The 12307-nt window shown below is 45.8% G+C and overlaps 7 protein-coding genes across 7 annotated transcripts in view; 4 read left to right on the top strand and 3 right to left on the bottom strand.

The window, feature by feature from the left end:
• Positions 1-119: 119 nt before the first annotated feature.
• On the top strand, positions 120-1900 carry MGYG_04041 (D-lactate dehydrogenase 2; the record flags this gene model as incomplete). Its single annotated transcript, XM_003173820.1, has 2 exons — positions 120-1733; positions 1862-1900. 2 exons carry the CDS (start codon positions 120-122, stop codon positions 1898-1900), a joined length of 1653 nt encoding a protein of 550 aa, XP_003173868.1.
• Positions 1901-2260: 360 nt separating this feature from the next.
• MGYG_04040 (STE/STE20/YSK protein kinase) lies at positions 2261-4364 on the top strand (the record flags this gene model as incomplete). Its single annotated transcript, XM_003173819.1, has 6 exons — positions 2261-2315; positions 2385-2452; positions 2518-2685; positions 2745-3346; positions 3401-4039; positions 4103-4364. 6 exons carry the CDS (start codon positions 2261-2263, stop codon positions 4362-4364), a joined length of 1794 nt encoding a protein of 597 aa, XP_003173867.1.
• Positions 4365-5422: 1058 nt separating this feature from the next.
• MGYG_04039 (hypothetical protein) lies at positions 5423-6244 on the top strand (the record flags this gene model as incomplete). Its single annotated transcript, XM_003173818.1, has 3 exons — positions 5423-5569; positions 5609-5672; positions 5733-6244. 3 exons carry the CDS (start codon positions 5423-5425, stop codon positions 6242-6244), a joined length of 723 nt encoding a protein of 240 aa, XP_003173866.1.
• Positions 6245-6721: 477 nt separating this feature from the next.
• On the bottom strand, positions 6722-7249 carry MGYG_04038 (hypothetical protein; the record flags this gene model as incomplete). Its single annotated transcript, XM_003173817.1, has 1 exon — positions 6722-7249. The coding sequence occupies one exon, from the start codon at positions 7247-7249 to the stop codon at positions 6722-6724; it is 528 nt and encodes a 175-aa protein (XP_003173865.1).
• A 1019-nt stretch (positions 7250-8268) lies between these two features.
• Positions 8269-8796, top strand: MGYG_04037 (hypothetical protein; the record flags this gene model as incomplete). The annotated part of the gene is made up of 1 exon (XM_003173816.1): positions 8269-8796. The coding sequence occupies one exon, from the start codon at positions 8269-8271 to the stop codon at positions 8794-8796; it is 528 nt and encodes a 175-aa protein (XP_003173864.1).
• A 661-nt stretch (positions 8797-9457) lies between these two features.
• Positions 9458-10045, bottom strand: MGYG_04036 (hypothetical protein; the record flags this gene model as incomplete). The annotated part of the gene is made up of 1 exon (XM_003173815.1): positions 9458-10045. The coding sequence occupies one exon, from the start codon at positions 10043-10045 to the stop codon at positions 9458-9460; it is 588 nt and encodes a 195-aa protein (XP_003173863.1).
• A 1695-nt stretch (positions 10046-11740) lies between these two features.
• The window catches only part of MGYG_04035 (hypothetical protein), a gene marked incomplete at both ends in the record, with an annotated part of 1644 nt that continues 1077 nt past the window's right edge, over positions 11741-12307 (bottom strand). Inside the window, one exon of the mRNA XM_003173814.1 lies at positions 11741-12132. Within this exon, the coding sequence (XP_003173862.1) occupies positions 11741-12132 (392 nt within the window). The remainder of the gene's footprint in view (positions 12133-12307) is intronic.

Raw genomic sequence — 12307 nt, 5'->3', positions numbered from 1 at the left:
CCGATCACGGGATTTATTTCCGAGGTCGGCATTTTTGCTTCTCTGTATCTCAACAACTTCAGCCAACACGGTCAAGCCATCAAATTACGCTCCTTGCCATATTGCGGGAGTCTTCGGCGATGTCGTGTTCAAGTAGGCTGTCATACGCTCTCCGTCGTGCTGGGACGACTGGAGCTCGAACCACTTTCGCCAATTACCCTGCCCTTCGCCCTGCCATCGCCCATTTCTCTTCATCCGCAAGCCGGCGTCTTCCCGAAACTGCCAGTGCGCCGACCGCGAAGTCAACAAAATATACTACCGATGCATACCCAAAGTTGAGCCGAAACCCGAACTTTGCGCAATTGACCGGAGAACATGTTCAGTATTTCAAGGGGCTGTTGGGAGAAGGCTCGGCTGTGATAGATGGAGTAACGACCGACGCAACAGACGATATAGAACCCTTCAACCGTGACTGGATGAAAAAGTACAGAGGACACACAAAACTAGTGCTGAAACCGAAGACGACGGAGGAAGTGAGCAAGATACTTCAATACTGCAATTCTCAGAAGCTCGCTATTGTGCCTCAGGGCGGAAATACAGGCTTAGTGGGAGGGTCGGTCCCTGTGTTTGACGAGATTGTTGTGAACCTTTCTCGCATGAACAACATTCGATCTTTTGACGAGAACTCTGGCGTTTTGGCTGTGGATGCTGGAGTAATACTGGAAGTTGCTGATAACTACCTGGCGGAGAGAAAGCACATATTCCCTCTTGATCTAGGTGCGAAGGGTTCATGTCAAATTGGCGGCAACGTTGCTACGAATGCTGGAGGTCTACGTTTACTCCGGTATGGAAGCTTACATGGGAATGTCCTTGGAATTGAGGCGGTTTTACCAGACGGAACTATCATGGAAGACATGTCCTTGCTGAGGAAGAACAACACCGGATATGATTTAAAACACTTGTTTATCGGAGGCGAGGGGACGATAGGAATTATAACAGGCGTTTCCATAATATGTCCTCAACGGCCAAAAGCAACAAACGTCGCTTTCTTTGGATTAGAAAGCTTTGAACACGTTCGCAAGGCCTTCCTGGAAGCCAAGGGCCAGCTGTCAGAGATCCTATCTGCGTTCGAGCTGATGGATGGACAAAGTCAAAGTATTGTCCGTCAGGTTACGGGTCTAAAACACCCCCTCGAAGGGTCATATCCGTTTTACTGCTTGGTTGAGACAAGCGGTTCAAATGGCGAACATGACAATGCAAAGCTCGAGGCTTTCCTAGAACACGTCATGGGAGAGTCTATTGTTGCAGATGGTGTTTTGGCCCAGGATGAGTCACAGGCACAAGCTCTATGGCGCTGGAGAGAAGGTGTCACAGAGTCGCTCAGTCACCTTGGTGGCACGTACAAGTACGACGTGTCGATACCACTAACAGAATTGTACCAGCTTGTCGAAGACACGCGAGACCGTCTCTCCAAAGCCCGTCTCATTGGAAATGATGACAGTTTCCCGGTTCATGAGGTTGTTGGTTATGGACACATGGGCGATTCCAACCTTCACCTGAATGTTGCTGTGCGCCAGTATAGCAAGGAAGTCGAGAAGGCGATCGAACCCTGGGTATATGAATGGATCGCGAAGCGTAATGGCAGCATTAGCGCAGAACACGGCCTAGGGATCGCAAAGAAGGAATATATTGGGTATAGCAAGAATGAGGCGATGATAAAGCTAATGCAGCAGCTCAAGAAGCTATACGATCCAGTGAGTCGCTCCTTTTTCCTCTCCGTTTGCTTTGATTTATCTAACAATGCAAATGTAGAACGGAATAATGAACCCATATAAATATATTTAGCCAGCCGTCTCATGGCCTGCTACCACCTGATCTATAGACACCATCATCTCCCCGCGAAAACATCTCGTATATCTAATCACAATAGCAGCACCCTTGCATCGAAAATCCCGTCCCTTGCATAGTAGAAGTAAAAAAAAGCAATATACTAGAAGTCACGTGCCAAATATCCCAAACTCTGCGTCTGTTATTTTTTTAAGTTGCGGCTGTTGCCATAGACGACGCATGTTGACGACCTTGAGGAAGATATGCAGAAAAATTAGCATTCTTCGCCTTCATTAAGGGCATATCAAGCTGCAGCTCCCGCGGGACAGAGACGTGGACACCACCCGCGCGATAACGGTGTTCACTGCTTTGAGTGCTTGCGAGCCGTGATTTCCTCCTTCCGCTGAGCCAACGACAATTAAAAGGGGGCGGAGAGCGCTCGCTTCTCACAGCAATGGCGGACGAAAGTGGGATGGCAGCGAAGTACCAGATGCTGGAGGAGCTTGGAAGTATGCATACACTGGCAGGTTACTATTGATAATATCTCGAACCCTGCTAACGACATCGGTTACTGCTAGGTGGGAGCTTCGGGACTGTTTACAAAGCAATTGACAGAGCGACAGGCGAGATCGTTGCTATCAAACACGTATGCTGTGAATTGGAGCCCTTGAATTTACGAAGTCATGGTTAACAGGTGTTTGTTTGCCTTAGATTGACCTCGAGTCCAGCGATGATGATATCCAAGAAATTCAACAGGAGATTACCGTTCTGTCGACCTGCGCCAGTCCTTACGTCACGCAATATAAGACCAGTTTCCTCCGAGGATACAAATTATGGATTGTAATGGAATATTTGGGAGGGGGGTCTTGCCTGGATCTGGTAAAGATATCTTTCCTCCCATACTATATAGAAGTTATGTGATCCTAACATGCATGAAGCTCAAACCAGGCGTGTTTAACGAAGCCCACATCGCAATCGTCTGCCGTGAATTGCTTCTCGGCTTAGACTACCTCCATCAAGAGGGCAAGATCCATCGCGACATCAAGGCAGCGAATGTCCTTCTTTCACATACCGGGAAGGTGAAGCTAGCAGATTTTGGAGTTGCTGCCCAACTCACCAACATCAAATCACAACGCAACACTTTTGTCGGAACCCCGTTTTGGATGGCACCGGAGGTCATTCAACAAGCTGGATACGACTTCAAAGCTGACATCTGGTCCCTTGGTATTACGGCAATGGAAATGATAAACGGCGAGCCCCCGCATGCCAGTACACATCCGATGAAGGTATTGTTCCTGATACCAAAGGCATCGGCCCCACGGCTAGAAGGTGCAGCCTACAGCTGGCAACTCAAAGATTTCATTGCACAATGTCTTGAGAAAGATCCGGATAAGCGCCCTACCGCGAAGGAGCTCCTGAAACATAAGTTTATCCGTAGCGCTGGCAAGACCGAGGCTCTTCAAGAGCTCATACAACGGCGACAGGAATGGGAAGCTACAAAGGGCCTTGCAGCTAATATTAAATATTATGCGGAACCAATGTATGGAGTTGCCCTTCATAGTCATTATGTTCGAAATGCTAATGTCAAATGCAGGGATACGATCACAAATAAAAGTACGGATGATGATGCCTGGGTGTTCGACACAATAAAGCCTGGTGCGGCAACTCCGTCAAAGGGCTTGCATATAAAGAATCAACCTTCAGTTCCGAACACAGAAGAGGCTTCCGAACCATTGGAATCTATGCACAATCTAACCTTGGAAAGTGAATTTTCTGGTCCAAAACCCGTCGCAAACTCAACCGTTCGTCGCACCCGCGGTACAGTAGCTAGGACGCCGTCGAAGCGCTCCACTAGACGCCGATCAAGTAGTGTCAAGCAACCTCTAGGTTTGGATATGACATTTGGGAACTCACCTTCGACCGTGAGACAATTCCGTCGAGTTTCCGATAGACAAAGCTCTCTTGACAATAATGCCGGGTTTGTTCCTGGGATGAATGAAAATTCTGTGCCTAAAACGCTATTCACCGAGCCCAACAGCAAAGAAGCAATCTTAGGTCGGAGAATGTATAACTCTGGCATTGGGCTTACCTGCCAGGAAGTTCTAGCAAATACCAGCGATCAAGAAAAGCGAGAGGCAATATCGCGACTAGCCGAAGCTTTCAGTGATCTCGAAATGATCGACCCTGAAGGGCTATATCACATTGTTAAATCCTCATTTGAGAAATTACAGGCGTAAGTAGCTCCCCTGTGTAACCACGTAAATACTCAAAAATTTACGATGCTAACCAGTTTCAGTGACCCAAAAATATCAACCGTGCTTCCAAAGCCAGCCCCAGAGACGCCACAAAAGCCAAAGCTGGTCCTTGCTCAGAACAATCCACATCTAAAAAGCCACAGACGACGGCAATCCGCTCAGGTTCAGTCAGAACACAACTGGAATTCCGGAAGCCCCATACCTGGCCAACACCCGGTTGGAATGGAGCATACTAAGCAGCTTGCCGATGTTCTATACACCCGCTGGACTGACGGGCTCCGAAACAGATGGCCTGCCGTATAATGCTATAATACCTCGCAACACTAGCCTTTGCGTTGTCCTAAATGTCACAGGCTGCGTACCTCCAGCATTTGTGTACATACATTGTACATTACCCGATCTTTTGTGTTTATTGTTTGGATCATGTTCGTGTTGCATTGCTTGTGATCTGTTCAGACTTGTTCGAGTCATATACTGGCGGCTGCCTTTGGAGTTTTCTTCTTTCCTTCGCTACTGATTGTTGGAGGCATCATTCATACCATTCATAAATGCGGCTTCATGACCTTGCAGGAACTGGAGTCCGTTTTTCCCTCTTCGATATTTGTTTCACTCGTTAGAGTTTCGGTAGCCTACCTTGGCTCTTTCTATCTTTTCCGGGCTCTTTGGTCAGCTTTCGACGCTGCTTATCAGATACAAATTGGCCTGGAAGACTTTTAGGTTCCTGATCTGTTACTGTTATAATTTTCGGTCCCTTTCACTATCGTTTTAGAGACTTGATGTCTTCCTGATCCGCCAGAATCTTGTACCATATTGTTGCCATGCTCAGAAACGGTGCCAGCTATGGGCTCCTGAAGACTGACGAGCTTGAAGATCTATTTATAAATAAATCCTCCGCAGCACATATGCGACCAACCGCTACATTTGATATGTAAAAACATTATTTTGATATCAAGAGAGGACCAACCGCCCTGGGACTAGCGACAATTTCGCTAAGACTTGTATGGAAAGAGTTGACTTAGGTAATCCCACATTAATTCTTATGACCTGTTCTCACTACCAAAGGATCCCTTGGGGCATTAGGCCTTTTTGTCCCTTGTGGTCCAACATGACCTCATACCTGCAGGACACGAAAGTCACGACATATCTTGTCCTCTGTCGATCTGTTTACCAACCTTAAACCTGGACGTCGCTCCCACGCGTCGACGCTGATTTCCCTTTGCGAACGCTTGCTTTGTTATCTTCAGAAACAAACGAGCAACGCACAAGTCAGAGCTTTACATCGTTTCCTTCGTTCTCCATGTAACAGCATCGAAGAACGATCGGCGGTTTTCTTTCACGATTCCCTCAAGTTGCTCGCAAGGATGTCTCGAACTCTGATGGATGAGGTGTTGGAATATTCCATTAGCTACGACTCGCACTCATTTACTCAAGGATTCCTTGGGGCATTTAGGCCTTTTTGTCCCTTGTGGTCCAACATGAAGCTTTTGTTGCCACCGGCCCCTCCAACGGTAAGTCTCGAATATTTAAAGTGGCACTCTTTGGCTCAGCTGGGCACTGACCTCTATTTCTTCCATCTAGCTCCTCTCCTCACATTTAACAGTGAGATCGACCGTAAATACCCATCATTATTCTTCTGGGTGCTCTCAATATAAATACTAATGACTCATACAGCCGTGAATTTCACGTTGATGGACGGATCTTGCCTTCCTCGCTCTCCAACAGAGAGTGAGCGTGCTGCATTATCCCAACTCTTCCCGTCGCAGCTTGGATTCGGCGTGGATGGTCCGTTCCTTGTGGTCTATGTAAAGGAGCTGCCGGCCAAGCCCTGGCCTCGCTTTGTTGCCGGTCTTCTTCTATATCTCACGACGACGCCGTTCGCGTCCCCACTACCTGTAGGCAGCATAGGAATTGTCAGATGGAGTGCTCTTCGTGACCTTGACGCGACAAGGACCTCCTCTGAAGCGTTGTACCATGCGGTTATTGATTTCTTTGAAAACGAGGGAGTCCAAATCCAGGAAATCCAGTGGTTTTTTGGCTGCTGGAGGATTGTCTTGCCTGAAAACACAGAAATATCCAAACTTCCAGGAAAACTTTGTCGTGTTGCTGCATTCTACTTCTCCAAAGGTACCAGTCATAATGTTCCCCGATCCGAGCTCGCACGACGCACTAAGCAGCCAGCATGACTCCATTTCCCGATGAGAACTGCAGGCCGAGAAGATGGGTCAAGCAAGGATGGGTGTGGTTTGGTCAAGATCTGGATGATACTCCTTCTGCTAGCAGCTATGGATCAGCAATACGGAACCCAGAAAGGGCTGCCATACGACCTTTCAGATACCTAGATACGTAAGTGACGGCAATATAGGAATTGGAGCCATGGCGTACAAACTTGTCACAAGATAACTTTACACTTCCTACCGTTCACCTCTTTGGTTGAATGGCATAGTTTTGACGGAGCTCTTATAGAGTCTTATTCGTTTTAGACTAATGATCCACAGGCACTATTCTAGATATAGTGTCTACACCAAACGTGTGGCTATAACTACTTTAATTGACTTCATTGGTTATGAGAGCAAAACATCAAACATAACATCTCCGGGAATGCAAAAGCGAAACATTGCCAACGCACAATACCCCTACCATTCACACGTCCCTCTTTATTGTTATGGCGGAAACTTGTCATCTCCCGGTTCTTGAGTTATGGTAAACTGCTGGCTAGGTAACCTCTTATAAGGCTGCAATTTCAACTCAGCGTTTTCAGTCTTGTTGTTCCGTTCGATGGTCCAAGCTAATCGTTCTCCCGGGTTTGGAGTCTCAAGAGAGATGAGATAGGAGATATCCCCATCCGTTTCAACATCGAATATTGATGGGGCATAGCCATCATCTTGAGGCACCGTTGCAGATTCCCCAGCTACATGGTTTTGGAAGCGGATCCACCAAATGATATTCAGTTCGTACTGTTGCCTTCCTCGGAAACAATGCCAGTTGTGAGCCCCTTTAGATACTGGATGATCTGTCCAATGTCTATAGAAACTGCCTCTCTCGAATTCCACGGCACCGGTGTCGGCATTGAGAGTGAGATTCAATCCATATTGCTTGCTGGTAATGAGAGTATATAGTTTTGGAGACTGCGCGGAAACGCTAGCTGTGAAAGCACAGGTAGTAGCAATAACAAATAGTAAGAATTGCATTTCGGCTTGCGTAGAATTATTGACTTTGAGATAAAAGACGGGTAACTATTGTTGGTGTGCAGATAAATGAGAGGGCAATGGCATTTATAACTAGAATCGGATATCGGCAACGTGATAAACTGTGACTGCTGTCCAAAATTACCGTATCTATCCATACTCAACTTACCAGCTTTGCATGAATTCTGTTAGCTGGTTGCCATGACTAGTCAATTTCATTGATTCCCCGTGCATATACGGCCATGGATGGAGCTAAATGTTTAATTATGAACTCGGTTGAAGGAAGTTATTCTTGATATCTGCTCCTCGGAAATCTTTCATTCCGCGGCCCACATTCCTCCCTTCGTATTATCTTCAAATATAGTAAAGAGGCTTACATACAAGCAGTAAACACACTGACAAGGTCTAGGCGTTTGCCTCCTTAATACGCTACTAGAAAGATCTCTCTTTTATGAACAGCCTTTCTTTATAACTCGTTGTTAATACAGCTAACTAAAGTTTTAAAAACAGCTGCAGGAGAAATTCGTGTTTCATTTCATGTATTTTGGTTGTAGTAAACATTCGGTGATATCTTTTAATTCCCCATAACCCAGACATTGCTGCAAGTAAGATTTTAGTTTTCACAGCTGTCGACATTGATAAAGAGCTTTAAACAATAGCACTTCCTTCTCTACCCGAACCGGATGATTGCAAAAGGATATCCGGTCATGCATTAATTCCAATAGGATAATATATTTTTGGAGTTTCAAATGTCTTACAAGGCAAGAGTAGTCATGCATTGAGTAATGCCGGGTCGGGTAGCGAGGGTGTAATTTGAAATCCGACTTATCCACTTCGTAATACATGTTTATTGATCAATACAATAAGGGGATCATTGATGATGGGTTTTCCATTCTCTTGCCCCTCGTTGCTGGCTCTATAAATCTCATGCCATTTTGTCTTCTACATTGCGTACTATATCACAGTTTCTACTGAGGAGATTTGTCAATTTAGAACTCAACCTTCAATTCTCATATTTCAACATGCATCTGATCTCTATTATTTTGCTCTCTCTCTTCACCTGCCGGCCAATCCTGGCCCAGATAGTTATTACCTACTTTATCGAGCATCCTTTAAACACCACATTTACTATTTATGACGACTTCAATGGAGACATTCTTGGTATTGGAGCTGGTGACGATGGGGCCCTAGAGGTTCAACCAAACTCAACAACACGCTGGCATTTCGAGCGAATTTTCGACTACAACTACATCATCAAGGAGAGCAACAGCAACAGATACATACATATTCCCGACCCAAAACTCGGATCAATCGCCACAGTAAGCGAGACAGCGGCGACTGTGATTGACCCAGCCATATATAGAAATGCCCAATTTAAATTCTACGTCCACCGCGAAGGCCCGGGACTGTTCTTCACTGTGGAACCCTTTAGCACTGAACAGCCAAATCGCCTTGTTATCAAGCTTCGAGAAAGAGGGGGTGGCGATCGACAAGACTTTACCTTCATCAAACTTCCAAAAATAGCAGCTAGGGACGAAGGTGCAATGTGAGGAAACTTAGCACCAAGGGCGCGGCTTCAGAAATAAAAGGATGGAAGGGATTGTACTTAGGCAAGGAGTAGAGGGTAGATAGACACTCATGACAAAATTGTAACTACCTCCAAGATTTAGGACCTATAAATGAATCTCACCACAACATCCTTCTTGGCCGAGAACTGATCTACACTTATACAAAAAGCAGCAATGTAACTCCAAGGAGGACCTTGTTCTCCTGCTTTTAACGACGGGGGAGCCATGTCTCGTGCAGACGGCGAAATAAAAAGTAAAAATTAAGCTTTACCGGGATGTTACAAGCGGAAGCAGGGGCCACAATTCTATTTTTGTTGGGAAATAGGCTTAGTCATAAACTACCTTATTCCAGCCTCAGGCAACAAGAGCCCCCTTAGACTTGGCGAGTGGGTGTGGTTTAAGTATGATGTTGTGAAAATAGTGAACAAATATTGACTCTCGCGGTGTCATTGCATCTAATATTTATGTGACATGATATGGAGATACAGCGAAAAGTACTTAAGCGGGCCATGAATTCTGAATCTAGAGATTCGTTAACTGTCGGAATATGCTAGTCAACCTAAGCGGAGTATAAGATTGTGTATCGCGATGGACGATATGAGTAATCGTAGCACAGTCCGCGTTTCCATCAAAGACGATTGCACTAATCGCTTTGTTTCGGGACCTTCTTCATGACGAAATCCTGCCGGGCTCTCCCAAGTGCTGGTTTACGTAGCTTCAGAACAGGGCGTTGGTCCGTTGCGCTGAGAGGTTCAATCGTCCAAAACAATGGCCCATCATTAGGGTTGGCATCCGTTGCATTGAGGTTGTAGATAACGTTAGGCCCTATCACGGCTTCGAATAATGTTGCAGTCTCATTGCTAACTGTGGCGACAGCGCCGTCCTTCAACGTTGGAAAATGTATAGATTTGTTGCTGTCTCTGACGCGTACAACATGCGTGTAGTCTTCAAGTTGCTGGAATTGCCATTGTTGACCACTGTTGGGTTTGACCTCAACAATTTCTCCAGCCGAGCCGGTGCCGATAGCTAGTGACTCGTGGTTAAAGTCGTCAAGGATGGTGAAGTTCGCACTCAGTGGAGTGTTCCTATATTCATAGAGTATTATGGTCTCCTCCAAATTGGCCTCAAGAAGGGAGTCCGTGTTTGAAGTCGCGGTTCTCGAGTCGATATAAACCTGCGCTGTTCCTCTAGACACTAAAGTGCATAGCAGAAGTGGATAAAGGAAATGCATCATAATAAGCATAAATAGGAAGAATGATTATATCCAAGGGACCTGTAAAATGGAAAAGGCAGAAACGTAGACTTTGCATGAAAGAAAGGTAGAGGTAGAGAAACGGGAGGAAGAGAGATTTAAGACTGAAAGATCATTACTCTCCTTTCTATCGACACAGGTCCCTTAGACTGTTCTGCTAGGACTGAGGAGTGTGGCCATTTAAACATTTGGTCAAGTCCCGCGCCAAGTAGCGATGATGTTACTGTGCTGGCAGATCCAGGTCAAAAGTGATATCGGGATTATCCCACAGGGTATAAACGGCCACTTCACGTACTCGGGACGGAGGTATGTTCCGCATTGTGTAAAACGACAGAAAAGAAAAAGAACCCAGGCAACTAACATGTATACTTTAGATCATCATGTGAGTTATCGTGGCCTTCGATATTCTCAAAGGCTCGGTAACAAGAATAGGCTAAAATCTCACTGCAGCCACAGCTGGGTATTTGAGGAGATTTTCCTGCTTCTTCTATAACTAGCAGGGTAACCCATGCCAGTTATCCGAATCGATACGGAACATGACTCGGGTCCGCGGAGATCGAAATCCACGACACACATACAACGCTGAGGTAGAAAAATTGTGTAAATGCCGGCACTCCAAACACAGGCTGTGCTTAATTAGTTAAGTCTAAGGGTATTCTTTCTTGACTATCCACCACTTCCGGCTGAAGGAAAGAAAAGAAGAAGAGATTAGGTTGATTCCTTATCGCTGCAACCTTCGCCCTGGGCTAATTAATGAGCCAATGTCTCTAACTGCAGATCAAAGCTTCGGCCTTTCAAAGTACTGACAAGCCGCATGCTGTGCATGACTCGGGGGAAATCAATCTCCCTTGCTCTGTTGTCGACTGGCCCCTGTCGACCAAATTAGAACACCTCCAATGCACGCTGAACATTGACGATGCCGATACCATCTGGAGGTAAATTGATAACACGAGGTTTCTTGATACCTATCATCGTCCCATCCTAGTAAATGCTGACGGCGGGATATGAGAATTTTTGTTCTGGATAAACGCGGCATGATGGCTCTTTTGCAAGGCGAGTATGGTGGCAACACTATATGCGAAGTACAATTAAATGTAATATGCAGTAACTATAGTTTACTGAGTTGAAACTTCTTTCAAGAGAATAGTAGGTAGGCTAGTTCTCATCGCACGACTCTATTAGGACCTGTTTTTGTGGTTGTCAGGGCAAGAGATTATAAAGTTTGTCGGTAAAGAGTATGATAAAGTGATGGGCATCAAGATTGTCCTGGTGAGGCTGCAAATTGCGCTTCAAAGTGTTGACGAGACCAGTTGAGTCTTTAAGTCCTCGGAAACCAGCGGCATAAAGAGAAACAGATACCCCTATGGTATCAGTAGAGTGACTCTCCTGCAATTAAGCCGTCTTGATCCAAAGATATCAAACATTAGCAGATGGAAGAGAGTGATTTGAATCCCTATATATAGACTAGCTATCGGTCAAGGCGTGTATACGAACGATCCGCTGTCCATACACACCGTACCAGGTAACATATCAGAAGAAGAAAAGTAAACGTATTATCATTACTTACTATTAGGGGGTCGTATCTATTTAAAGGACTAGGTATGCTTTTTGACGTACTGCTCCGGGTGATTAGTTTGTATAACGTATGAATGCATTGATTTTCAGTTTTCCGCTCTAATAGGACGGAACGGGTATCTTCTCCCAGTTTCTTTCTCCTTTCTTGTTGGCATCGTTGATGTCATCTTTCATGACAAACATTCGTCTTTGGCCGCAGAAACCCCCGGCCGCTGCCTTCCGTTCCAACATCTGGAACGAACCAGCTTGGTTCTCGTCGTCGCCTTGAACCCATACTTTCTCCCTGACCATTTGACCAGTCTTATGTAGCCTGCGAGGATTATATTCGGGATAACCAATTCTGCTCACGATCCACTGGAGGTTGGCAAATATTCGTTCATATCTGCGGAAGAAATTCAGCCATATCCATGTGTTCTCGGTGTATGCAACCCGAATGAAAGGGTTTATGTAGACTCCAGCCCCGCTTGATTGGAGAGAGGCAGTCTCCATATCTGCGAAGATGAGGCAACACTCAGCTGCCTCCCAAAAAGGCTCTGGTTCATGGCGAAATGTGAGGGCAAGCTCTGAGCGGTTTTCAGACGATTTCTGAAAGACCTCGGCGTCGAAAGAGACCATTCCTCCCCAGCAACTTCGGACTCGAACCGCGTCTTTCTCAGCAAGGACATC

The sequence above is a fragment of the Nannizzia gypsea genome, genomic scaffold (assembly GCF_000150975.2).
Source record: "Nannizzia gypsea CBS 118893 supercont1.3 genomic scaffold, whole genome shotgun sequence".
Taxonomy (NCBI): Eukaryota; Fungi; Ascomycota; class Eurotiomycetes; order Onygenales; family Arthrodermataceae; genus Nannizzia; species Nannizzia gypsea.
The sequence above is the reverse complement of the archived record's forward strand: the minus strand, read 5'-3'. Positions and strand labels throughout refer to the sequence as shown.